This window comes from Scyliorhinus canicula, chromosome 1 (assembly GCF_902713615.1).
Source record: "Scyliorhinus canicula chromosome 1, sScyCan1.1, whole genome shotgun sequence".
Classification (NCBI taxonomy): domain Eukaryota; kingdom Metazoa; phylum Chordata; class Chondrichthyes; order Carcharhiniformes; family Scyliorhinidae; genus Scyliorhinus; species Scyliorhinus canicula.
In genome coordinates, this window is record NC_052146.1 from 131,574,963 (window position 1) to 131,602,387 (window position 27,425).

The window sequence follows — 27,425 nt, forward strand, 5'->3', positions numbered from 1 at the left end:
GGCCATTGACACGATGGTGCAGACCATGGGGAGCCGTCAGGACTGGCAGAGCCAGATGTTGCAGTGGCAGTGGGGCTCGAACCAGCTGTCCCTCCATCTTAAGTTGAACCCTGGTGCCACATGGGGTCCAAGCGGGAGGAGAGGGCTCTGGGAGCCAACCCGGTCCCGCCCCATGGAGTGTGGATGGTGGCCACCAGCCCCTCCAAGTTCCACCCCTCTGATGAGGTTACGTCTCAAAGTCAGTCCATGGGAAGGGTTGCATGGCTGTATATGTGTCGGTGACAAGTGTGTTGAGGCTCTCAGGCCCCAGAGACCCCAAAGGACGCATGCCAGGGGCATTGAAGACCATGGAACATGGTAAGTAGCTGGCTGCCTCTACCTTGGATGTCCATCTTGGGGGCGCACCTAGACGTAACGGTAGAACAAGGAAGGATAAGCACGTTGAGGATCACTGAGGGCACTGGAGGAGGGTGGGGATAAGTAGGGGTGAGGAGGTGGTGAAGGGTGGTGGGAAGAGTAGGACAGCACCATCAGGAGAATGGGGCATTGTTGGACACATGTGTCACATTATAAAACCCTTGACCACAAACAGTACGACACTTCTGTCACTTTCTTCCATAATGCGGCTTGACCTCTGAACCCTTGGCCCTCTCTCCAGGCGTCACCCCTCTCCGGAGCACTGACCCACAATCCGACCGTGGACATGTCCCCGGAGTTGTGTTCCTTCCCCTGGGTGTTTGGATGTTGGCTGCTGCGTATGTGGTGTTGCCTCCCATAGTGTCCATGCATCAAGGTGTGATTGGGATGCTAGGCAATGAGTAATGACTCCCACATGCTACAGAGCCTGCCCACCCACAGGAATCCATCTACCCTTCACATCTTTGGGTTGGAGGGGGGGACGAAACCCATGCAAACACTGGGAGAAGGTGCAAACTTCACACGGACAGTGACCTAGGGCCGGGGTCAAACCAGGGACCTCGGCACCGTGAGGCACAACTGCTGTTTAAGTGCTGTTGTGTCAAGTACTCCCTTAACCATGGATTACCAATTCACTGTTAGCAACAGCCTTCAGCCACACAGCCAGAAACCTTGGCAGTCAGTGGGGGTTATGGGTGGTTGTTGGAGCAGGCGGGCAGGGTTTAGGATTGCCCCTGGAACGGTAGACATGATGCAGGGGTTGGCATGCTGGTGCCGTGTGTGGTTGCCCACCCCAGCACCTCCCCCCCCCCCCCCCCCCCCATCCTACCCTTCACATGGCAGCCCACTTGTGTGAAGTGCTCCCCTACAGCCGAAGGTCCCCCACTCTCACCGAGCACCCGGGCGGCAAGCTCAGCATACCCGGTCTCTTTCCCTTTGAGCAAAGATGGCTACTCAGCTCCTCTGCTCCCCGCAGAAGCCCATCCACCAGGTTCACGTTTTTCAAAAGGAGTACTAATCGGCGCCAGCATGACCAGTTGCTGGGGAGGCCGATGAATCACAGGAGGCATTTGGATGTGGGCCACTCTCGTTAATTGTATGGAAAGAGGGCTGAAGTGGTGATAATTTGTTTCTAGCCACGCTACAGAGAGATCCCGATTTAGCCTATGGGAGCGGGCTGGTTGCATCGCAAACTGTTTGCCGCCTGGCGCCATTCTCAATTTTGGCCTCTCCCGCTATTCACCAGCCTTGTTGTGCTCTTGCTCGAGTGTAACAAGGTCGGCGAATCGCACCCAAAAGCATTTCAGCAGAGCACTAATTGGAAAAGATAAAGATCGTGGCATTGTGGTAAAATCATAGGATTAGTAACCCAGAGACCCGCATTAATTCTATAGGGAGCTGGATTCAAATCCCTTGGCAACCTGATGGTATTCAACTATTTAATCTGGAATGTTCAGCTGGTTTCAGTAATGGTGGGCTTGATACTTATCATCAATTGTTGTAAAAACTCACCTGGTTCACTAATGTCCTTTTAGGGAAGGAAATCTGCTGTTCTTACCCGATCTAGCCTGTATGTAACTCCAGACCCACAACAATGCAGTTGATTCTTAATTGCCCTCTGAAAAAGCCCAGCAGGCCACTGAGGGAAATTAAGGATGGGCCAAAAATGCTGGTGTTTTGTCATTGAAAGAATAACAAAAAAGACAACGGTGGGTTTTCTGAGTGGGAAAGCTCAATACCAGCAATGTTGAATATGAGAGGAACAATACAATGGCAAAGATGTGGAAACTTGGGAATCAATTGAAGAGGGACGAGGAGATAGGTCGCATGGAAAGGCTCAGCTTGAAGAAGAAAAATTATGTAGACAGCTGTGAAGTGGTAGAGTAGTGTACACAAGGCAATTGGGAAGAGGAGATATGGGTGGCTGCGTACAGACAGTCTCAATTTTAGAACAATAGTCTATGAGCTCCTACATCTGGTGTTGGAGATGAGGGGTCGGCAATCCTCATAAAGCTGGACATAGTCAAACCAGATGTGCTAACCCATATTGTGCCAAATCCATTCATATCTGCAAACTCTGGACTTCAGGACTGAAGAAGACTGTGCTAGCAAAACAATGGGGTAGACAACAATGAGCTGCAGTAGGAGATGAGGACATCAAAGGCAGAAGGAAATAAACTGTTTGGCAGAGCAACATAATTGGTACCATCGTGGCAAATTTTGGGCCAGAGTGGAGGGAGTGAGGTGCTTGAAATCAAGTTGATAGAGAACTAGGTGGTGTTTTTTATTCTTGAAAATGGATTATAGGAATGCACTGAGATGTGGATGTTAGAAAAAATAGGAAAGTGGTGGGAGATAGCCTAATTGGTGACTCAGATCTAAAAGGTGGTAAAGCCATATGAAATGGGATGGCCAGTGACACAGCATTGGTTGTGGTGGAGGCAGATTCTATTGTAGCTTTCGACTGAGAATTGGATAATTATCTAAAGAGAAAACCGGGAAAAGGCAGGAAAGTGCAGAGAACCAGCATGGACACAATGGGCTAAAGAGTTTTCTCATGTGATATTATGACGTGAGAGAGGAAAGCATAGTCATTGAGTGAGGCCAAAGGATTTAGGTGGAGGTTGAAATAATCAATGAGGAAAAGTTGATCAGAGCTGAGGCTCTGGGGGAAAAGAAAGACTTAGGTGGTGAGGCTGTTAAACCAGAAAGGTTGCAGATGATCAGGACTATGAAAGAATGATTGGGAAACTGAAAGAGAAAGAGAAACAGGAGCAGGAGTGCTGGTGGAGCACTCGAGCACAAACCTGTCCAAAGGGTTGAATAAAATGCTTTTCAATGACTCTGACCTCAATTGTATTTCTATTAAACTTTTGTCTCCTTATCCTAACATCTCTGTTTAAATTGAGACAGCCTACCAAATTTTCCTTACATTCCCAATTAATATCATTTTACTTCTATAACTCTTTTTTCAAAAGAGCTGTGTTTCTCCACTCTCCTTGGAATCAGTGACCAGACTCTGAACTGTCTTTTTGACTTTATTTTTCCCCCCCCATTCTATCTTTCTACATGTTCCAGAGTAAATGAGTGGCATCCATTGCCCTTTTGGATGTACAGTACCTCACATGTATTTGTGATTTCCATATTTTATCCATGTTCTCTGAGAGCTATTTCGATTCAATCCCTCATAACCATACCCGAACCCCCCCCCATACAGATCAAGTTTAGTGTCATCTTTCAACTTGGCCAATTTCCACTTCAGTAATATAGATTCGCTTTCAGAGGTGCTTTGCTACATCTGCATGAATTTAGAAAGGCAAACAAGCCTTAGTGGCATCAGTTCCAACTGGTAGTAGCTTAACACACCCAGTGCTGTATTGGAAAAAGAAAGCAGCTGCTGTTCTCTCTAACAGCATAGACGCTGGTGTTGTTTCCAGGAGTGCACACATTGTTATGAGTTTGTGCGCTAATTAACAAACTAGCGGAATGAGTACCTAGGACTAGAAAATGACTTACTGCAGGCGATTCCTACTCTCTTTATACAACCGGAAGAACAACATCTCTGTATTCAAGCAGAGCACAGCAATGCAAACAAACCAAGATTTGCTCAGATCCTGATTCGCTCCAATATACATGCATTTGAGTAACGGTTGGTAGATTTGCTTTTTGAATCAATCATATTATTTCTCAGTGTACATGTGACATCACTTGTTGCTCAATGTAAGTCTTTGCAAAATTTCCAGGTTCTAAAATGGACTGCTGACAATGGGGGCGGAGTTCCCTAGTCCCCCAGCCGCGTGTTTCTTGGCTGCATGATGTTTGCTGGTGACAGGATTCTATCTTTCCGCTGCTTGTCAATGGGACTTTTCATGTAACCATTTCACGCTGCCGGGAAACTCATGAGGGGGAGTGTGCTGCCGAAGGAAATGTGGAATACAACAAACGGAGAATTCCAGCCTAGATATCCATTGGACACAGTTAGGAGCTTAGGAACAGGAGTCGGCCCCTCAAGGCTGGTCCACCATTAATTAAAATCATGACTGATCTGCAACCCATTCCATATATCCACCTTTTCTCAGATTCCTTAATACCTTTGGCTGACAAAAACTTATCAATCTCAGGTTTGAAAATAACAAGTGATCCAGCATCAATTCCTATTAGCAGAAGGGGGTTCCAACATTTTACCATCCTTTGTGTACAGGCATGCTTTCTAATTTTTTTCCTGAATCATAGAATCCTTACACTGTAGAAGGAGGCCATTTTGCCCATTGAGTCTGCACCGACCCTCCGAAAGAGCACCCTACCTAGGCCCATGCCCCAACCCTAGCCCCGTAGCCTCACCTAACCTTTTGGACACCGAGGAGCAATTTAGCACAGCCAATCCACCTAACCTGCACATCTTCGCACTGTCTTTGGAATGACTGACTTTAATATTTAAAATATGCCCCTTAGTCCAACCAATGGAAATAGTTTATTTCTATTTACCCTACCTGTTTCCATTTAAATCTTGAAAACTTAGATCAGCCCACCCTTTCACATTCTAAATTCCAGGGAAAACAATCCTGGTTTGTGTAATTTCTCCTCATAACTTAACCTTTGGAGTCCAGGTTTCACTCTGGTGAACCTAGGCTGCACTCATTCCAAGGCTGATGTATAATTCCTAAGGAGCAGTGCCTGGCACTGATCACTGTACTCCAGGTGTGGTCTAGCCAGGGCTTTATGGCTGAAGCATCAATTGTTTCCCCTTGCATCCTCGGCTTCTAGTTATAAGGCCAACATTCCATTAGACATTTTGATTTTTTTTAACCTCTTCATGACATTTTACTGACCAAAGTAGCTGGACCCTCAAGTCTCTTTGGAACTCCATGATTTATACCTAATTACCAATTTGGAAAGTACTTTATTTTCTTTTTCGGTCCAAAGTGGTTGACATCCATTTGCATACATTGAAATCCATTAGTTTAACTCATTCACTATTTCCTTGTATTTGTATACGTTTCCATCTACATTGCTTACTTATGATCTTGCCTATTTTTGTTACATCAGCAAATTTGTATATGTGACTTTCTATCCCTATAATATGACTAACTTCCTGTTTCTACTACGGATAAATTTGGACAATGGCACTAGATTGACAGTGCATATGGGGCCTCGACAAAATCATGTTCGTACCTTGTGATTTCTGTCTACCGATCTCCCCAACATTAAAGGAAAGTCACTCAGGTCAGCAGGATTGTACTTTCTCACATATAGGGGAACTCAGGCTACCTATTTGCCAAAACAAAGTGGCAGGTAGCACAAATGGCAGACATTTATGGTTACCTCTGAAAGCATTTTACTCGGGAATAGTGTAATATAAATTATACTAGCAAAGAATGGACAGGCAACCTTTTCCAAGAGTTTGTCAATATAGCCTTTTAATCTGGAATTTCAAGCATAAACATTTCCACACAATTCATTCCACAATTGACCCTCTCTCGTACCTCCACCTGCAACACCCCCTAATTTGGCTGAGAGCATTAATTCACCAAATGAGGTTCCAAAGGAAGGAGACCACATCCTCAGCAGCGATATGTTTTAGTGCTGCACCACGAAGACCATTAGTTAGTGTCTAACAAATATTTTGAAAAACTTGAACATTCAAGCTACTGCAAATTTGCTTAACAAGTTTCTCAAATAACAAAAATCAAACAAGCCTAAGCTGTAATTTTAATTGTAAAATTTCATCGATGAAAATAAAGCACAAATACAAAGTTGATTACATGACCATTAAGCATTGAAACAGCCATGATATAAAAACTAAAACTTGCCCCAAACCTGACCCAGACAACATTCATGAAACACAATTTGTATTTGTTAATATTTACAATCCCCTCTATGGCAAAAATTGACACATGCATTTCTTTATATTTACATATCATCTAAGGATGTTTGAGTCATCCAATGGGGGCTGGTTTAGCACAGTGGGCTAAAGAGCTGGCTTGTAATGCAGAACAATGGCAGCCGCGCGGGTTCAATTCCCGTGCTGGCCTCCCCGAACAGGCGGCAGAATGTGGCGACTAGAGGCTTTTCAGAGTAACTTCATTGAAGCCTACTTGTGACAATAAGTGATTATTATTAACATATATTTTATCTTGTGTACCTATTTGTAGGGACTTCCTGTAAACAAGGACTTTATATTAAATTATGATTCGCTACTGATTGATGGGACACTCATTTGTACTTATCCTGTCAAAATGGTTTTGGCAAAAATAAATACAATACTTTATCTAATATTTTAAACAGATGTGATCTGAGGCAATTTCAAATCTGTTGCTATTATCTTAAAGGCTATTCCTCTTTTATGCCCCGGGCTTTTGTAAATTTTCTCAAAATACTTTATAAGCCAAAGAGAAAAATAAAACCTGATTTTCAGGCTGTTCATGTGCCTGCCACTGCAAAGCATTAATGTATTGATTGGGCAATAGCCAAAGGTATGTCACTCAAACATACAGGTTATAGTGTGGAAGTTATTTCCCAATAATCTGGTGCTAAAACAACATGTGATACCATTTATCAGTGCCAGTCATGTGATGTGATATACTTTTAGGTTTTATACCATCATTACTTTCTAAAATGTCTTCATGTACTCTCTCAACCCTTTCACCACATACAGGGTTAAAATGCCAACATTTGTGAATATAAAATTATAGGTTTCACATTATAAAGAATAACAAGCAGCTGGCAGTGAGTTTTAGGCAGTAATTTAAGCTTGGCGTTCTGTTGACGTTTACAAGTCTGCTTGAGCTTCAGTCTTGCTATTAATGGCGTCATCAGAACCACTTTATTGAATTACTGCTTTTGTAACTGACTGCCAGCCATCTGTTATCCTATATGTATGTGTTATGATGTAACATTAGACATAGATAAAACCCTTGCTGTCATTCAAAAAAAAATTGAAAATCTTAAGTAAGTGGAAATGGCAGCTCCTGCACAAGTAATAAAACAAATGTATTTCCCTGCAATATCTGCATACTGACATTGATCAAGGAGCATCTGTAAAGGGGCAATGGGCTAAGTGAGCCAATTTTATCCACATCTGATCAGTGAAGCATTGAGTTCTAAATGAAGCATTTAATTTATCTGAATCAAAACTGTTGGAAACTATTAGGGAAAATGAAGGAACTCGAATCAGCAAACAAGATCTCTTCCAAGTTTTATTCCTGAAAGTGCTAAGTACTGTTGAATCCTTTGATAATACTTTTGTTTAACTGTTAAAGGTGGAATTGTAATATTATTGTAATATCTTATGCTTACAATACATAGTGACTGCTGTTTCATTTTCTTATAAGGTGAGAGATCCCCACTGATTACTCACACTACAGTATTGATCAAAAACACAAGTTACATAAAAACCTGACTGTCTATAACAGAAAATTGCTCGTATGTTTTTGTCATAAGAGGAAGAAGCTCAATTGGAGGAGTTCAAATCTCCACTTCAACCATTATTTAAAAAAGTAATACCACAGAATAATTAAGTTTTGTTGTCTTAAATAGAACATGCAGCAAAGTTACTCTTAAATCCTGACAAGTATAATTTGGTTACACTAAAGAAAAGGCTTACTCTTAAAGGACAGTGATCTGATGGAGGGTGACACCATTATGCTGTCCTATGTGAAATGTCAATCTGGTTTACATGGGTTGCCACCTCCTATGTCCAAAATCTTGAATATCTCCAATAAAATGTTATTAACAGAAAAGTAAATGTCCAAGCGATTTTCTTTCAGATAAATAATAATCTTTCTTCTTTAACATTGCATCAAAGTTGATAGCATGGGACATCTATTCAAGCTGAACTTAAAGAACAGAGAGGTAGTCAGTGTTGAAGTCATATTAAAAGTAATAAGTTGGGACGTCTTTTGGAAATTGACCCAATATGAAGACATTCTTTAATAGATTCAGCTACATTGTTCTGACAATTTGTATGATTTGTCTGCTACTGTTTATTTAGGGACAGTAAATGCACTGAGACATATAAAATAGATAAGCAATAATCATTAACTTAATATATTGCATTGGAATAATATTGTCTGTACTTACTCTTTAATATTCTCAGAAACATCGTTCAATGAAAACCTAGGTGATTATGAAGTTGAAGAAGTCTTATTATCATGATTGCTTCCGATGAGGGTATAACCAAAACATAGGACAAAATCTAACATGTTTTCTTCTATGGAAGTCAGTAATTCCTTGCTGTTTATTCACTGGCTGCAGTTATAATGTGATAGGGAGTGATTATTAAACAGATTGTAAATGAATTGCATTGAAGTTTACTGGAGTGCTAGGGTATGTAATATGTTCACAGGGAGCAGGAGGCCACCTTGAAGAGCTACAATTACACATCTCTGCCAAAAGGAGAAATGTCTGTCTCAGAGACCCTGACACTAATGCTGCTTCTTTAATGTCTCGAGATAGAAGAAATGTTTTACTGTCAAACAAGGAAACTTAAACAACATTGGCACAATCCTTTAATAATTATGTTTTTAAGATATATATAATATATTGCACAATCAATAACATTTATGCATGCACTATTTTCACGGCAAAGCAAGTGCTGGAATAACTTTGAACAGAAAAGTTGCTTGTTTTCTTAATGAAAATAAAAGCCATCTGCTGCTGTTTGTCACTAATCAGTAATTATTGCAAACTGTACAGATCCCCAATATACTATGCAATATCTACTTAGCACTGCAAACAATGCACTAATCAAAATCAGACACTTTAAATGTTTATATTCTGTAAGACCAAACATATATGCTCATTTATATTCATTACTAATTTTATTGGTTAAATTAACATTTCTTACATCAAATAAAATATAGTTGTTCAGGAAAATGAAATATTAAGTCAAGAGAGAAACAAGTTTTGTTCTTAAAAGAAAATCTAATGAACAGAGCTACTAATAAGTGAACATTTATGTTAAGTGAACAGAAAAGTGAGCACCAAACCCATTTGTCCATCTGTTATATTTGCAATTCACTGGGTAGAAGTGGAAAATCCAAAGATGTCCTTTCCAGTTCACTGAGTGCCTTTAGCTGTACATTCTCATTAAGTAAAAAGGGATTGAAACTAAACCTGAAGATTTATTATGGAATAAGCATTACCATATTGCAATGTAAATTCCCTGATGACTATTGTTAACATCTGTATGATATTTATGATATTTGTGACAAACAACTTATACGGTGAATAGAAACCAACTGTATAATGATTTCCATAATTTTACTGTTAGGCAAATTCTGTGGAAGACATTCATATCCAAGGGTACATAGTTTACTCAAGTTTTTAAATGCTTCTTTTGTTTTCACTTTGATTATGCAACGACAAAGCTTCAGTATCAAAAACTTGTAATCATAACCATACTAAAATGCTTTGTTTGCATTAAAATGTAAAATAATACGTAGTTTATTCTCCCTCTTGAATTAAAATTAATTCTGGCAAGCATGTTGAAATTGAGGATGCTGAAAACACTTAGAACAATTCAGAATGATTCACCATTTTGTCCTGATTATATTTTTATGTCTGATCATGCATTTCCAAAAAATATTTTCCTTATGTTTTCAAGTCTTCTCTCCAACACACAGCATTATCCAATATGGAAGCTATTCAATCCATCTGATTCCAGAGCTATGGTAATATTGCTTTGCAACACACAGCTTGGATGTGTCACTGCACATTTTAAGGAGGACTAGGGGAACTTGCCCCCATCTTTATTTCTCTTTCTCCAACTACGAAAATGTGAACATCAATGTGTGGATGGTCCACTTGAGAGGCCACAGTGTAAAGAATCATAGTGTTAGCATGTAATTTTCCATCCCATGGAGCACAACATTTTTTCTTTCATAAATACATAATTTAATTAGTTAATTCCATTAATGTAGTTACTAATGAAATCTCTCCTCAGTCTTCAGTTTAATACACAAAGGAACATTTGGAATGTTTTAATCCACAAAATTAAACCAGCAGTCTCTAACAATTCTTGGTTTAATATAACCATAACCATACTTTTAAAATTGTTAAAATTGAAATGTACATCATTTTTCTTTATTAAAATGAGCAGAATTGATTTTGTGTGAATATTTATTTTGAATCTCATGTTATTGAAATGTTGATTACTCCTCTGCACCTCACATAAAGTTACTGATCACCAAATCACAACAAATCAGTCCTGGTTTATGGATTAGGTTGGCTCTTTAACTGTTATTCTTAATGTTGTTATATTAATATGATATAATATTTAAAATTAATACCTCTTATAAACCAATGGAAAAATTGTTCCACAAGCTTTCCTAATCGTACAGGTTTCCCTTTGCTGGATTTGACTACTTTCTTCATTGAGGCGTTTATAGAATCTATTAGCCTTGAGCATTGATCATTAATTTTGTCAGTCCTATGTGGCACTGTATCTTTGAGTTATCTTAACAATAATCCAAAAAAGTAATTAAGTAAAACAATTTATAGTATAACTAAGAGTCTAAGGGAATTTGAACAAAGTACAGCTCTTTAATTAAACATATGTGGATGGATTAATAGTTCTACAAGACCATGAATGTTTAACAAAAGTGTATATCATGCGAGATTAATTGAAATCATGAATAGCTCCTAAAAGGGGGCAGCACAGTGGTTAGCACTGTTGCCTCACAGTGCCGAGGACCTGGGTTCGATCCCAGCCCCTGCCACCGTCCATGTGGAGTTTGCACATTCTCCCCGTGTGTGTGTGGGTCTCACCCCCACAATCCAAAAAGATGTGCAGGATAGGTGGATTGGCCATGCTAAATTTCCCTTAATTGGAAAAAACATAATTGGGTATTTGAAATTTTAAAAAATTGAATATCTCCTAAAACTGTTTAACACGACAATTAATCCTTGTTAACCAGTTGGAAAGTACAGGAAAATATTTGTCTAAGCAGTACTTATTCATGAATATGACATTCGAATAAAATACATATGGTATTAATGTCAATATGTATTGAACATATGAAGTAGAATTTCGTTTTAGGCAAAATTGCGATTCCAGTGCAAAATCTGCCCATAATTGCTCCTATTTTGAAAAGTGTTTTACCCCCCAAATTTCCACTCAAATTAATTTGCATATCACTAAATGTAAAATATACCATGAATTAACACAATCTAGCTTTGTTTCACAACAGAGCTTTTGAATGTTGTTGCTATAATTAAGGATGGTAACTTGGTTTGATTAATACAACAGAAACATATTTATGGAAAAATATAAAAGCATAAGCATTTAATTGACCATGTCAATCCATCAGCTGCAAATCACCTGATCACTGAAAATTAATCGATATGCAAAACTATTTTTGGTTTAGTTTGGGGTACAGAGTCAGTTCCTTGTTTCATTTTTATAAAATGTTGTTCAAACCCTTTTAAAGATTCATCTTAATATTTGGAGCCTCCTCAAAGGCCTGCAAGTAAGGGTCTTTAGCCAAAATTTCCAGTGCTGTTTAATTCACCCGGCCAGGTTGTCAGTGCGGCCTGTATATTGCACAATATTTTTAAAACAAGAACAAGAAGATCTCAAAAAGCCTGAATCGTGGTGAATGCTATTTGCGCTTTAAATTCTGCGATCTTTGTGATTCTGCGTTGGTTAAGCAAACTACGGGCGAATTGAGACAATAAACAGAGTGTAATCAATCAAGCAAAAACTCCAGACCATTGATGTAATTTTGTCTTCGACAATTGGGCACAATTCGACTAAAAGTGCCTTTTTAGTTCTGGTTTGGAGGATAGCCACCTGATATGCATCTGCTCAGCGCATCACCGTCACCGGAAGTCAATCCAGACATTGATATCATAGTGGAAATCAAACGGGTCAAAATATGTTGGAAAAGGTTTGTTATGCTTGTAGAACTGAAGGCTCCAAATAAAGGCAGGTATATTTCCTTGTGGCCAGAAATATTCACTTAACAGGAATTTGCATTTAGATACAATTTCTACATTCTGTACCAATTGTTCTACTATACTTTTAAAAAATAAATTTAGAGTACCCAATTCATTTTTTTCCCCAATTAAGGGGCAATTTAGCCTGGCCAATCCACCTACCCTGCACATCTTTGGGTTGTGGGGCTGAAACCCACACAAACACGGGGAGAATCTGCAAATTCCACACGGACAGTGACCCAGAGGCGGGATGGAACCTGGGACCTTGGCCCATGAGGCAGCAGGGCTAACCCACTGCGCCACCATGCTGCCCCATTCTACTATACTTTAAATTGCAATTGCACTTTTTAAAAAAGTAAACAATGTGAGGGCAGCCTAGTGGCACAGTCGTTAGCACTGCTCTCTCACGGCGCCAAGGACCCGGGTTCGATCCCGGCCTCAGGTCACTGTCTGTGTGTAGTTTGCACATTCTCCCCATGCCAGCATAGGTCTCACCCCCACAACCCAAAAAAATGTGCAGAGTAGGTCAATTGGCCATGCTAAATTAGAACATAGAACATAGAACGATACAGCGCAGTACAGGCCCTTCGGCCCTCAATGTTGCACCGACATGGAAAAAAAACTAAAGGCCATCTAACCTACACTATGCCCTTATCATCCATATGCTTATCCAATAAATTTTTAAATGCCCTCAATGTTGGCGAGTTCACTACTGTTGCAGGTAGGGCATTCCACGGCCTCACCACTCTTTGCGTAAAAAACCCACCTCTGACCTCTGTCCTATATCTATTACCCCTCAATTTAAGGCTATGTCCCCTCGTGCTAGCCACCTCCATCCGCGGGAGAAGGCTCTCGCTGTCCACCCTATCTAACCCTCTGATCATTTTGTATGCCTCTATTAAGTCACCTCTTAACCTTCTTCTCTCTAACGAAAACAACCTCAAGTCCATCAGCCTTTCCTCATAAGATTTTCCCTCCATACCAGGCAACATCCTGGTAAATCTCCTCTGCACCCGTTCCAAAGCTTCCACGTCCTTCCTATAATGAGGCGACCAGAACTGTACGCAATACTCCAAATGCGGCCGTACTAGAGTTTTGTACAACTGCAACATGACCTCATGGCTCCGGAACTCAATCCCTCTACCAATAAAGGCCAACACACCGTAGGCCTTCTTCACAACCCTATCAACCTGGGTGGCAACTTTCAGGGATCTATGTACATGGACACCGAGATCCCTCTGCTCATCCACACTACCAAGAATTTTACCATTAGCCAAATATTCCGCATTCCTGTTATTCTTTCCAAAGTGAATCACCTCACACTTCTCCACATTAAACTCCATTTGCCACCTCTCAGCCCAGCTCTGCAGCTTATCTATGTCCCTCTGTAACCTGCAACATCCTTCCGCACTGTCTACAACTCCACCGACTTTAGTGTCGTCTGCAAATTTACTCACCCATCCTTCTGCGCCCTCCTCTAGGTCATTTTTATAAATGACAAACAGCAACGGCCCCAGAACAGATCCTTGTGGTACGCCACTCGTAACTGAACTCCATTCTGAACATTTCCCATCAACTACCACTCTCTGTCTTCTTTCAACTAGCCAATTTCTGATCCACGTCTCTAAATCACCCTCAATCCCCAGCCTCCGTATTTTCTGCAATAGCCGACCGTGGGGAACCTTATCAAACGCTTTACTGAAATCCATATACACCACATCAACTGCTCTACCCTCGTCTACCTGTTCAGTCACCTTCTCAAAGAACTCGATAAGGTTTGTGAGGCATGACCTACCCTTCACAAAACCATGCTGACTATCCCTAATCATATTATTCCTATCTAGATGATTATAAATCGTATCTTTTATAATCCTCTCCAAGACCTTACCCACCACAGACGTTAGGCTCACCGGCCTATAGTTACCGGTAATTGCCCTTTAATTGGGAAAAAAAGAATTTGGTACTCTAAATTTATTTTTTAAAAGAAATGAACAATGTGTACCATTTCCATTCAAACTGGTTATGTGTAAGTGGGAGTGCAATAAATACGTGGGAAGCTGCTTCAAAGGTGATTGTGTCAGTAGAGCTGTAAACATAACAAAACCTGTGTCATCTATGTTTAGCAAATACAAGCTTTCATTTAAAGTTGTCAGGAATCAATGCAATGGTTGTAGATTTTCACAAAAGGCCTTATTTTCTGTTCTGTAATCCCTGAACACAATATTGAATAGTCCCTTAAGTGGAGCTGCCAGTACCATGTGAGTGTAACTGATGAACAGTGCTTTGGAAATTATTATCCCAAGGAGTTGGAGAGTCTATTATTTATCTGTACAGGGAATTTGCCTCAATCTACTGGTTGTTACTGTGACTACTCTTTACCAGGATAATATTTTAGAATTCACAGCAGCCTTTCCAGAATTCCAGGCACATTGATGGAGTGCCTGCAATAATGACAGTTGCTCAGTAAGTACTTTACCACCTGGGAAGAGGCCATTGGGATCGGCCAAGCTCATCAGGGTCCTGTGGAATAGGTACATCTAATCAAAGTTGCCATCATTCCACCAGATAGGCTGTGACTGATGTGGTGACAAGTCGCTGATGATGTGGCATTCATTTTATCTTACAACTTAGATACTCCTGTTTGAGTCAAGTTAATTCAAAAACCGGGAAGAAGTTAATTCGACACAGAGAGTTATCATTGCATCTGAAAGTTAGAGTGCACAGACATGTAGCTCAGTGCAGGTGAAACCAGACTCAGTAACGTGATCTATCTAAGATTATATTCAGCACCTAATGCAATAATTCTGCGGGGGCTAAATGTGAGCAAATAGATTTATTACAGATAAATAATTGACAAAGGACTACTTGTGCCCATGCTCATAATCAAAGCCAATTCAAGTAAATTCAGACTAACTATTAACCACCTTCTGAGTTCCATGTATATCTTGACCGGCTGATGGGAGATTGGAGGCGGGAGTTGACATTTTCTATAGCTGCCTGTCTATTACAATGGATAATTCCAGAAGCTAGTTGCAAATGATGGGTGGGAGTTTTACCTCACCAGAAGTATGTCAGCTTTGCACCACAGCATAGTTTATTTGGGTTGTAGAGTAGCAACACAGGAGGCACCTGTCTCAAACTAATTGGCAATTCATTGAAATATTCATTTGGAGGTGGGATTGGCCTGTACAATATTTCCCAACATTCAAATGACCAGAAAATCACTTGTAAAAGCTTTCCACCTGAATGAAGTAGGTAATTTAAAGGTCGTGGCTAAGTTGAGGCTGTAATATTTTAGTCATTTTTGTTGCCAATTTTGATTTTTGCTTTTGCTGCTGGACTTTTATGTCAATTGTTCAATTTTATTTTGCCCTGAAATTCCCAATGGGAACAAAACTATCACCCGTATTACAAAGAAGAACAGAAGGACCTTAGAAGACTGCCCGGCAAGTCAACTGCATGAGGTTTGTTCTACACCCACTCACTGGTACACAAGAACTTGCTTCTGCAGACACCAGCGGTGGAATTCTCTGACCCCCTGCAGGGTCGGGGAATCGCCCGGGGCCGGCGTAAATTCCGCCCCCGCTGTGGCCGAAATTCTCCGCCACCTGGGAATCGGCGGGAGCGGGAATCACGTCCCGCCGATCAGCGTGCCCCCCGCGCCGATCGGCGTGCCCCACGCAGCGATTTCTCTGGCCCGCGATGGGCCGAAGTCCCGCCGCTGACAGGCCAATCCCGCCGACGTGGTTTAAACCACCTCCATGCCAGCAGGATTGGTGGCGCAAGTGGGCCCCTGGGGTCCTGGGGGGAGCGGGGGGCGATCGGACCGCGGGGGGCGATCGGAGGGGGTGCCCCCATGGTGGCCTGGCCCGCGATCGGAGCCCATCGATCGACAGGTGGGCCAGTGCCACGGGGGCACTCTTTTTCTTCTGCCCCGCCATGGTCTTCACCATGGCGGGGGTGGAAGAGACCCCCTACACTGCGCATGCGCCCCTGGTGACGTCAGCGGCCGCTGACACTCCGGTGCATGCGCAGACCGGCGAAGGCCTTTCAGCCAGCCCCGCCACCAGGCGGCATAGCGCCAAAGGCCATTGCCGCAAGTTTTGGCGCCATCAGCGGAGCAGGAGCCACCCCAGTGTGGGCCTAGCCCCTAAAGGTGCCGGAGTGGTTGGCGCCACTCCGCTATGCTGGCACCCCCCGCCCCGCCGGGTAGGGGAGAATTGCGCCCCAGATCTCATATTGGCAGATAGCTAGTATCATTTTGGCAGATACCTCTTTCCAAAAGAGTGGGTCTTATAGTACTATCAAGATATGTGAATTTATGACTAACTATAATGTTGATAATTCCTCACAAGTACCCCAGCCACAGTATGTCATGCTTTCAGTGAGATTGCATTAAATAAGACTGTTAGATGAATCAACAGGCAGCAATAGCTGACTGCGCTAATCCTTTAAGATGCTACCATTGCATTTGGTCCTGTTGCATCTATATAGCAATTATGGGTAAAAACCTGTCTTCACAGAATCTGAGTCATAAACTAGCCAGATTGAGTGCTGTGCCATCTTCTGCAAGAGCACCTACAGTTAATATGCAGTGACATAGTAATTGTCAGCTGTAATATGAAAGTTGGCTCTGTCTCCTTACAATGCTGATCCATTGGGATCGTCCATGGAGTGACACAGAGGACTACTCTCCTCACAAGTACATTTTGCAGCACCATGTCCACCTCAAGGGCCTTCAAATTGGGTCGAGTGTCAGGTTATTCTGTCAGCTGCCTGTAAACTTGTCTTACATGTTGGGTTTAATTTCCCTTTCATTTTTGTTAGTCACTTGTTAGTTAGTCACCTGTCCATTTAGCTTTTCCATACTTGTTAAGGTGCCTCCTGATCTTTTCCAAAGGCTGCTGGAATTTCTGTGAACTTAATTTAAGACTCCTGTTTAATTATTCCCTTCTCTTTAGTTTTCACTTAAATGCAGAAATACATTTCCATCAATCCATGCTCCCTGGCATCTGTCAAAATCTACAGCTGGTGCAATGAAAACATGAGTAAATTAGGTGAACACTCTTAGTCGAGTCTTTCTGTTTAGCTCTAGGCTGTATTCACATTGGAAATCTAGGTTGAAGTGTTAGAGCTAACCTATAGGCAATAATCTCCCTGTTGTCACCCTGTTTGTCTTTCCTTTGTCAATATTCTACTCAAAAATTCATTAAGCAATTTAATTATTACTCAATATACAGGTATTTGCCCTTTTAAATGAGTTTGTTTCCTCTCTTCTCAATAATTTGCTGCCATCATCTCCTCGCCTAGGAGAGTTGACTCCTTGTTGCAGTATTGATTCATGGCAGCCATGCATTCTCCAATACTTCAAAATGGCCGTAACTGTCTTATGAGCCTTAATGGTGAGTTTGGAAGACTCAGAGGATTTCATGGTCAAACCTACTCCTGACCCCACAGTATATCCATATAATGCTTTCAGCAAGGATCACTGGTTTAGGAGTCAAATGTAGATCTCTGACCGATTTTCTTTTCCTTAATTGAGGGACTAGGCAATAATCCCATTTCATTGCCTTGACTGAGATTAGCTATACCAGGACCTATGTTTGATTTCTAATGAATGAGAAACACATGACAATTTCCACACTTAGGAATAGTGATCCCTTTTTTTAAATTTAGAGTACCCAATTATTTTTCAATTAAGGAGCAATTTAGACCACTTCACCTCCTAGGCACATCTTTGGGTTGTGGGGTGAGACTCATGCAGACATGGGGAGAACGTGCAAACTCCACACGGACAATGGACCCGGGGCCAGGATCGAACCCGGATCCTCAGCGCTGTGAGGCAGCAGCACTTTCCACTGCGCCACCGTTAGGAATAGTGATTGTCTATAAGTTATTTATTTAGAAGTGGATTATTAAATGGCCCACAGTAACCAAGAGTAACTTTTATCTGTTCATATTTTTATTGAGTAATAGAAAATGCTAAATTGTGGCATTTAATATTTTCATAGTAGACTATAAATCTCCAAGTATGATGCACACATTTTCGCAAAATAAATTAAAAAGTGGGGACTGCACATTACATCCAGACATTGAAATGTATTTAAAACCTAAAACCTTCCTAAATGTCACACCCTGAAATGCAGAATACAGATGCGTATTACCTGTGAAGAATTATAGCAAACACTTGCGGGTGTTTTGGACATTTTCTCAGGCAATCCAGGTTGGTGACCTGCAGAAATTGTTTTGTGTTTATTGTTCATGTTTGTGTGGTTCTCAGTATGTGCTTAGTCCAAACTAAACTTGTAAGCATTTCTGTCACTTCCCATTGCTCTATGTGGTCTAACTGGAGGCCTGTAATTTATCAAAAAATACCAGAGTGCAGTTCACTTTGGTTCTTTTAATTTTCTTGGCAATAAATTTTAAGTGGAGCCCATGTGGTATTTGTGACACCAATGGTATTCCAAAATGTAGAATTAACTTCCGATAGCAAATATGAATCTTGAGTGCTACCACTGAAGGAATTGCAAAATATAAAGCTTCAATAGGCCTGCATCGCAACTGGCAACAAACCAGCCAGAAGGAAAGAGGAGAGCCATAGATCATAGATCTCAAAGGTAGCCGAGGCAAAAAGTCCTATTTCAGAAAGTTCCACACTAGCTGTGTCACTAACCATCAGTTCCTCATTTTGATTCAATGAATAATTTTCAGACAGCAATGCATTAAGCCAAATGATACGTTTGCAGATGTAGTAATATTAGTTCAGCTAGATTTCTGACTGACAAGTAAAATAGATTTGGACAGAGTTCAGGATGTTGAATTCTAGTAAATTTTGTTTTGTAGGTGTTTTCATTACAGATAAATTTCAGCCTGATGAGCTTCATTTGTAACCAGGTGCAGACAACATTTTTTGAAGAGCGAAAATCACACTGTGTATCTGAGCATTGCAACAGCTCTACCGATTTTGATAGGTAAGCAACCTATGTTGGTTTCCCTCAAACAAAACCATTGCTTGCAATGATCTGGTTAGACAAAGGTAACACTTTGATGCAATTTCTTACATGATTATTTCATGTAGTTAAACTAAATTATAGCAGTCAGATTATTTTCATTTGATGGAAGGCTCAGTATGCATAAAATTAATGAAAAGAATAAATGCCAATTTTTTCATCCACCTTCATCACTGGATTTGGCTTTGTTGCATGGAATTTCCCAGAGGGGCAAGTAAAAATAATACTTAATGTTTACAGAGTGTAGAAATACATATAAAGGTGAATGGTTTTCAATTTTAATTTTGCTTCAATTAAATCATAATCTTTTACTCTACTACACAATTACAAATTTCTTGTTATATGGATATGACTGATAAATGAATGACATTCTGTGCCAGATTCTTCTCCGAATATTTGATTTGAATTACTATTTATTTCATTCTTTCATGGGACATGGCCATCGCTGGCTAGGACAGCATTTTTATTGCCTATCCTGAATTTGCCTTCAGAAGATGGTGGTGAGCCACCTTCTTGAACCACAGCAGTCCAGGTAGAGTAGGTACACCCACAGTGCTGTTTGGGAGAGTGTTCCAGGATTTTGTCACAGCTATAGTGAAGGAATGGCAATATACTTCCAAAGGGCATGCACGGTAGCATAGTGGTCAGCACTTTGGCTTCACAGCACCAGGGTCCCAGGTTTAATTCCCGGCTTGGGTCACTGTCTGTGCGGAGTCAGCATGTTCTCCCCGTGTCTGCGTGGGTTTCCTCCGGGTGCTCCGGTTTCCTCCCACAAAGTCCCGAAAGATGTGCTATTATGTAATTTGGGCATTCTGAATTCTCCCTCTGTGTCCCTAAACAGGTGCCAGAATGTGGCGACTAGGGGCTTTTTACAGTAACTTCATTGCATTCTTAATGTAAGCCTACTTGTGACAATAAAGATTATTATTATTATTCTTATTATTCTTATTATTATTATTATTAAGTCAAGATGGTGTGTGGCTTGGCTAGGAACTTTCAGTTGGTGGTGTTGCCATTACTAACTTCAGGAAAAAGTAGTTAATGATTTTTCTTTCATTGGTAATATTTTTCTGAGCTTTGCTCACATCCAAAAATGAGTGGAAGGAAAATAGTAATTTTAAAAACTCCTTCCTAAGTATTGTTAAGAGCTTGTTAAAAATCTCACCTGAAAAATATGCACTGAGGAAAGATGAGTGAATCCGAAACTCACATTAAGGATTGATGTTAGTGAAAGGAAATTTTGGAAAGATTGCAAGTACTTATTGTTAAATTATTATTTAAATTGTATGGTGCTTCTCAGAAAGAATTCAAAATGCTATAGAATATTCAGGTGCATTTTATGAAAATTATATTGGATAATTGGCAGCATGGTAGCACAAGTGGATAGCACTGTGGCTTCACAGTGCCAGGGTCCCAGGTTCGATTCCCCGCTGGGTCACTGTCTGTGCGGAGTTTGCACATTCTCCCCGTGTTTGCGTGGGTTTCCTCTGGGTGCTCCGGTTTCCTCTCACAGTCCAAAGACATGCAGGTTAGGTGGATTGGACATGATAAATTGCCCTTAGTGAACAAAAAGGTTAGGAGGGGTTATTGGGTGACGGGGATAGGGTGAAAGTGAGGGCTTAAGTGAGTCGGTGCAGACTCGATGGGCCGAATGGCCTCCTTCTGCACTGTATGTTCTATGTATAATCAAAGTAATTTAATGATAACATTTTATTAAACATGCAAGACAGTTGTATGTTTGATACATTAAAAAGTTTCACTTCTAGTTTGTTTGAGCAAAGTGTAATTGAATCTATTTCAACTTCGTATCACCCTAATGATAAATGTGATTTAACAATTGATTGGATCCACCAAATGTGTTGAGTTTTGAAACATTTCAAAGCCTTTATTTCTCACCCAATTTCTGAAGCTGTAATGACTTGAAGAAATATGAAATGGCCATCAAACATGGATTTTGTGAGGGTTTTGTGAGGGTAATGTGAATTCAAAATAATAACTTGATAACTGGCACGAAAAGGACATGTTTGGCCTTCCAGGGCTCCCAATATTTAAGATAGATCATTTTATAGATTGCTTATGCCTGTGGAGTAAAGTGGACTGGACTCATCCTGTTAAATTAAGCTAGTCTTGGCTGCCATTATAATTTTATCATTTGTCTTTCATCACTTCTATTGATACTAGTTTTTCATTCTTCTTATTATTTTTCATTCAGGTATTTTATATTTCTCATTGCATTTGAGATAAATGATTAGTTCTGAAGTCTATTCCGATATTTGAAATGCATTGGATAAATTAACTTGTATAAATATTTAACTGCTTTTTAATTTTAAACCTCTTAATTGTACATTCATATTTTAGCTTTAAGATAACTGTGCACAGTAAAACCCCATACAAAAGGTTCCCAAGACTATTCACATAGGAACTGATACAAGTCAACGGCTCTCTTTTTAAACAAGGAATTGTGTATTCCAATTCACCTATCAGTTCAAGAAGGAAAAGGAACAAGAGTAAGAATGGATGGAAGATTTGGGATTTTCACAGTAACTTCAGTGCAATGTTAATGTAAACCTACTTGTGATAATAAAGATTATTATATTTCATTTGGCTAGGACTGCCAATATGGTACAGTACTGCCCCATTTCTTTTCCTTTTATTTTCTTAGGTTTAAATAAGCATGACTAGCCAAGGCATTTTGCTTATTGTTTTCTTCTTCTTATTTTCTAGTGTCCTTTCCTGATGTACCTTTCTAATCTATATTGATGACTGCGGATTTATTTGCCTTATCATGTCAAAATCACTTTTTGTTCGATTTTGTTTTTGCAAAGTGTAATTTAGATACGTTTGCCATTCAATATTGCCGTCCTTTTGCAACAGGTGAAATTAAGATGCAATACCCATTCGTTCACAGCCAGATGTGTATGTTCCCATTTGCTAAACACGGGTGCTGTAGAGAGTGGTAGCAAAGGTCATAAGGACAATACATTGATACCTCCCTACCCTCTCTTGCGCGTCACCCCTTTGCCTCTTCTGGTCTAACTGAACACAGTGATGGAAATGTTTGTCTGAGTTGAATAGCATCTAAATGCAAGGTCTGTACGAATGTTGTTCAATCAGATTCTACCAGAAATTCGCACTGAAATGTCCTTCCCCATGTTGAGCACTATTAAGTTGGATCGATATAAAACCTATTTGTGATCAAGATGGGAACATCGAGGATTTAAAAAAAAAACCTCTACACTCCACGGTTGACTACTGAATGTATCATTGTTTCTACATCCAAGTAGCAAACGATTGACTTGAGAAGTCTGAAATGAGCAGTATTGTGGCAGTTTTCCAATCGTGCTTCCTAATGTTCACAATAACAGGTATGTATGTTCAGTATTCGCGATCAGCCACCATCCATTTTCCAGCACCACTAAAGAACGAGGAGTCTGAACTTAGCGCTGAGAAATAAGTAACCTTCTTTCCCCTGTTTTGGTAAAGATCGTCTCGCCCTTCGCCACCATAGCGTATTCTCAGAACAACGTGCGCACTAAGCAATGGGATATGTGTGCCTCGCTGTATAACTTCAGAGCTATGGACCCTTTCTTCCAAACTCTGGGAAATCTGACCTTTTGCGACTGAAATAATTTCACCCTTTTCTCTCTCAGGATCACCTCAAACTGCAAACACGCTCTGAAGTTAATCATTCGTTAAGAATTTTCAGTCCTACAGCAATTATTTAAAATAAAGTACAACACAATTCTTTGATTAGTATCCTTAAAAATACAAAAAAAAAAGCTACAATTTAATCAGTATGTCGGAGTAGATTAAGTGGACGCTTAGGCCTTCCTAAATTTTATTTTATGTGTCGCACGTGTTAAAATATTCTCCTGGTTACTGTTTAAAGTAAATCAATCAAATCATAAACAAAGATACAGTTCCCGGGTGAGTTACGGCCTGTCGGCAGTAATGAGTTAACTACAAAAAAGAACCTCTGCTCCCGACAGTTTATCTCTGCTATATAACATCAGCTAAAACTTAAAGAGGAACAATGAATATTTGAGATTCACTTTTAACTGGGCTGGAGTAATGTTCAAATAATCAAACTTGTAAAAGAATGCCCTTTGCAGTTAGAATAGTCTTTACAGTGCATTCCTAGAGCCTCCCTCCTATATCATTATTGTGCACACGGTATCTTTAAATTATTGTTACAAACTGCAAACGTTATGATAAATGCTTAACGTATTGGCCAGAAACAGTCGCAAAGAAGCATAAAATGTCACTCGGGGGTAAAACGGGTTCTTCCATTAGATATATATTATATATTTATCTATGTTTATTGAATGAAACTGTCCACCGAGAGACAAGTATGAAAGGTAAAGGAAGTCAATTATACGGTGAACCAACTGGGGGCGATAGAAGCAGACAGAGAGGGGGGAAGAATTAAATAGGTACTCGCGGAGCGAGCTGAACTCAATATTTAAATGGTTGCAATATTCCAGGCTGCTCTCTGAGCTGAGATTCCTCAGCCCGGTGTGTGGCTGACGGCTGCAATACTCTCAACAGGGGCTTATCGTGAACATGAGAATGAAACGAGCCCCGGAGAGGGTTAATGAACTCTTATCTATCACACCGCTTTCTAACCCCCCGACCCAATCCCCACACGCATCGCTGCCTTTTCACTCTAACTTCTATTTGCTGCTTTGCACCGTGTTTCATTTTGAGGATGTTTACTGCCACGTCCCTTCTATTCCTCTGTTCGCTTCTTCTGGGATTGACTGTTTCTGACTTTCGTTTGATTTACTTTATGTTGCATTTTCCTCTCTCTCTCTCTCTCTTTATACTTTCTGCTTGTGTCACTTGTTGGGGTGTGTTGTTTCCCAGTTGCCTGTCCGTAACCAGCAAGATCCAAAGCCCCAAGGGAAACTAGCGAGAGAGTGGTTCATGCGCGCGGGTGAACCAACTATTTTGCTGCGGTATCTTTCGCAACTCGAAGTGGAAAATACCCAGCGGCATTTCCTCTGAATTTGCAATCGTTCAGATTGGTAGCTTTGCAATATTCGTTTAATATTTATTTATATGGGTTTGTTTAGATGTACTCAAACACGTGCCCAATGTGTATAAACTTTCGAAATGTATTTTTAAAACTCTTATAACATATAAACTAAATAGAACCATATGACACGAGGCAAAATGTGGGAACAAATAGACGCTGATAACTCCAGAACCAATCAGAAGGGAAGAAAGCGTGTGCACGCAGCCCATCACCAGAGAAATGTTATTTTGCTGTTAAGTAGATTTGACAAGACACAGACTGGAGATGATTGAAGTTGGCTTTTGAGCAAACAGTTTATACAAAAATATTGCAATTACGTTGATGTTATATCATTTAAAAGTCTATCCAAATGTTGGACCAGACAGTGTTCAGGTGCGGCTGAATGATGGTTTATTGTTTGACTGTAGTTTGGACCAGTCCGCTGATCTGTCTGCATTCTGCTGTTTACTTTTACTTCAATTGCGTTGTGGGGCACTTAAAATAAACGTGTGGGGGGGGGGGGGGGGGGGGGGGAACCCAGAGGCACGCACGCCACTCTCTCCCAGTTACATTGACTGTCCATCTGGTTATGAAGTTCACAGTGAGGTTGTTGGGGTTAGCAGTTACGAACACTCGGTGTAGTATTGGCTCACACCGAGTCCTCAATCACAATGTTGAACTCCTAACTCTTATTTAAGAGTTCATCTTGTTAATACCGGGCCTGAATGCAATACGCTGGGTTGTACTATTTTTTAAACACCATCCTCATTTAATCATGCTCACTACGAACCCGTCACTCGCTATATGAAGAACAGGCGAATTCAATCAGCTTCCCACTGCCCTGCGAGAAAGAAACACATGGGAGTGTTGGGACATCTTTGGGTAGAATAGGTTCGGCTCATCCTTTTACAGCGAGATTGAAGGCGGTTAGATCAGTGTTACTAAATGGAACGCATCTGTCTCCTTTTTTAAAAAAATAACATTTTTCAGCTGAACGAAGCAAGGACGGGGTATTTATTTTTCGCTCTTTTATCGCATCTCTCAGGCACACCTCGTGGGCCTTCACCCAGGAAGTAGTAGTTTCGAATGGCATCACCTGCCAACCCTGTGGCAGAGTCTGCGGAGCCAGGATCTGACTATTCAGTCGCCGCAGAACCACCTCCCCGGACTGGGAAGCAAGCCATCCGCGACGCTGAGGGACTGCTCAAGAGAAGTGGTTTCGAAGTATGTTCTTGGGGTAACTATTTAGATTTCGCTCCTGAGCAAGATCACTCCTCAGGACACCTCACCCCCACGCCCCTGGGCCCATTTCCCGAAAAGTCGATTGCATCGACGTTTGTTCTGTGTTAGCACCTCTCCCTCTGACTCACAACAGCCTGTCTTCTGAAAACTCTCCCAACTTTCTCACCGAGTTCCAGTGGCTTAAAAGAAATGATGGTGTTGATATATTTTTTAAAATTTAATTGTGTTTTCCAGCCTCTCCAATGCATTAGACAATTATTACATTCCAAGTACGGGCATAGTCCCAGTCTCACTACTCGAACCACCAGGTTACTTTTTAAAACATGCTTGGCTCCTACTCTGTGCTTCTGCGACAGTTTTAGTTAGGATTAAAGAAATTTAGATACCCACAAATACTTGCCGTAATAGGGCAGCAAGTAGTTCAAGACCGTTATAAATGAGCAATTGCCTGCGTGGCAAGTCAGTTATGATCAGTATATAAGTTAGTACAAAAAAAAACTAACTGGGGTAAAGGAACGTGATTGATTGCTCGTGTATAACAAGGCTTTGACTGTAGCCGGGAATATTTATGTGTCTCTCCTTCCCAAAACATTAAAAAAGTCAACATGCTTGTTCTTGACCCTTAATAAACTACTGGCAGGGAAAATAGACACGTTATTCCATGGATTCTTGTTTTCTAGGCATGTTGTGATGCATTCTGCAATCGTGTTTCCACCAGATCCTTCTTAAAACTTCACACTATCCTATGCCTAATGCCACCTGACCATAAAATAGCCATACAGATAATAATGAGATAGCAAGCAGTTAACAAGTTTATACGAAGTGATTGTAAACTGACTTCTGACAATTCAGATTTTCGGTAGACCGCGGAATGTGAATTGCTAACCAGCAATGCTGTGGATACCCCAATACGTTTTTTTTATGCCGTTCAAGACTCAGTTTCTGACAATATGTTAATAATAGCTCGTAAAAATAAGTCAAATGCGCGCGCAATCATTTGCAGTTTATTATAGAGGAATGAGAGAGCAGGAGGGGTCGTTTACCTTTTTTAATTACAGACTGGTCCAATATATTCATCCCAGGGCTGCCGTTATCATCCACGGCCTGAAGGGGGAAAGGGAAAAAAAGATACGATGAGATCGTTCATTTAAAAGGTTTAATACAGAGACAATAGTTCCTTTCTCATTTGCTGGCCATACTGCAGCTCACTGGAATTCACTTGGTTTATCTGCCTCCTGAGTTGATACTAAACTGACGCTGCTTCCAATAGATTTTTAAGTCTGGACAGGGGAGCAGGGAAAGCAGTGAAGCCACATGTTCTCCTCTCTGTCGCTGCTTCCTTCTCCTGACTGTCAGCTTGTAGTCCCCCTGAGTGATTATCCACTCACATCTTGGTCGCGTCAGTTTCTTTGATAAGTTTTCCCCAAGCCCCTTCATATTTTCCAATATGCACCGACTATTTTTTTTTGTGTGCGCGTGTGTCTTGCAAAGACCAGAACGATCTGACAATAACATTTAAAAAAACCGAACACATTAATGCCAGAGAGGTGAAAAGAAGACTTGCGTTCGTATCACGCCTTTCACTGATATCTCAAAGCGTTTCCCAGCCAATGATTTAATGCAGGAAGCTGGAGCAATTAATTCGGGAACAGCAAGATCCCAGCAACAGCAATGTGATCATTATTTTTTGTGCTGTTGTTTCAGGATTAACTATTGACCAGAAACCATGGGATCTCCCCTCGTCTTTGGTATAGTGGCCACTGGATCTTTCTTTTTTTTAATCCATCCGAGATTGCAGACAA

General features: G+C 40.8%; 1 protein-coding gene across 2 annotated transcripts in view; it reads right to left on the bottom strand.

The window, feature by feature from the left end:
• The window catches only part of LOC119967479 (transcription factor AP-2-beta-like), a 112,056-nt gene that overhangs the window by 72,261 nt on the left and 12,370 nt on the right, over nt 1-27,425 (bottom strand). For both annotated transcript variants that reach the window (XM_038800091.1, XM_038800083.1), the window contains exon 3: nt 26,667-26,727. In XM_038800091.1, the coding sequence (XP_038656019.1) occupies nt 26,667-26,727 (61 nt within the window). The remainder of the gene's footprint in view (nt 1-26,666; nt 26,728-27,425) is intronic.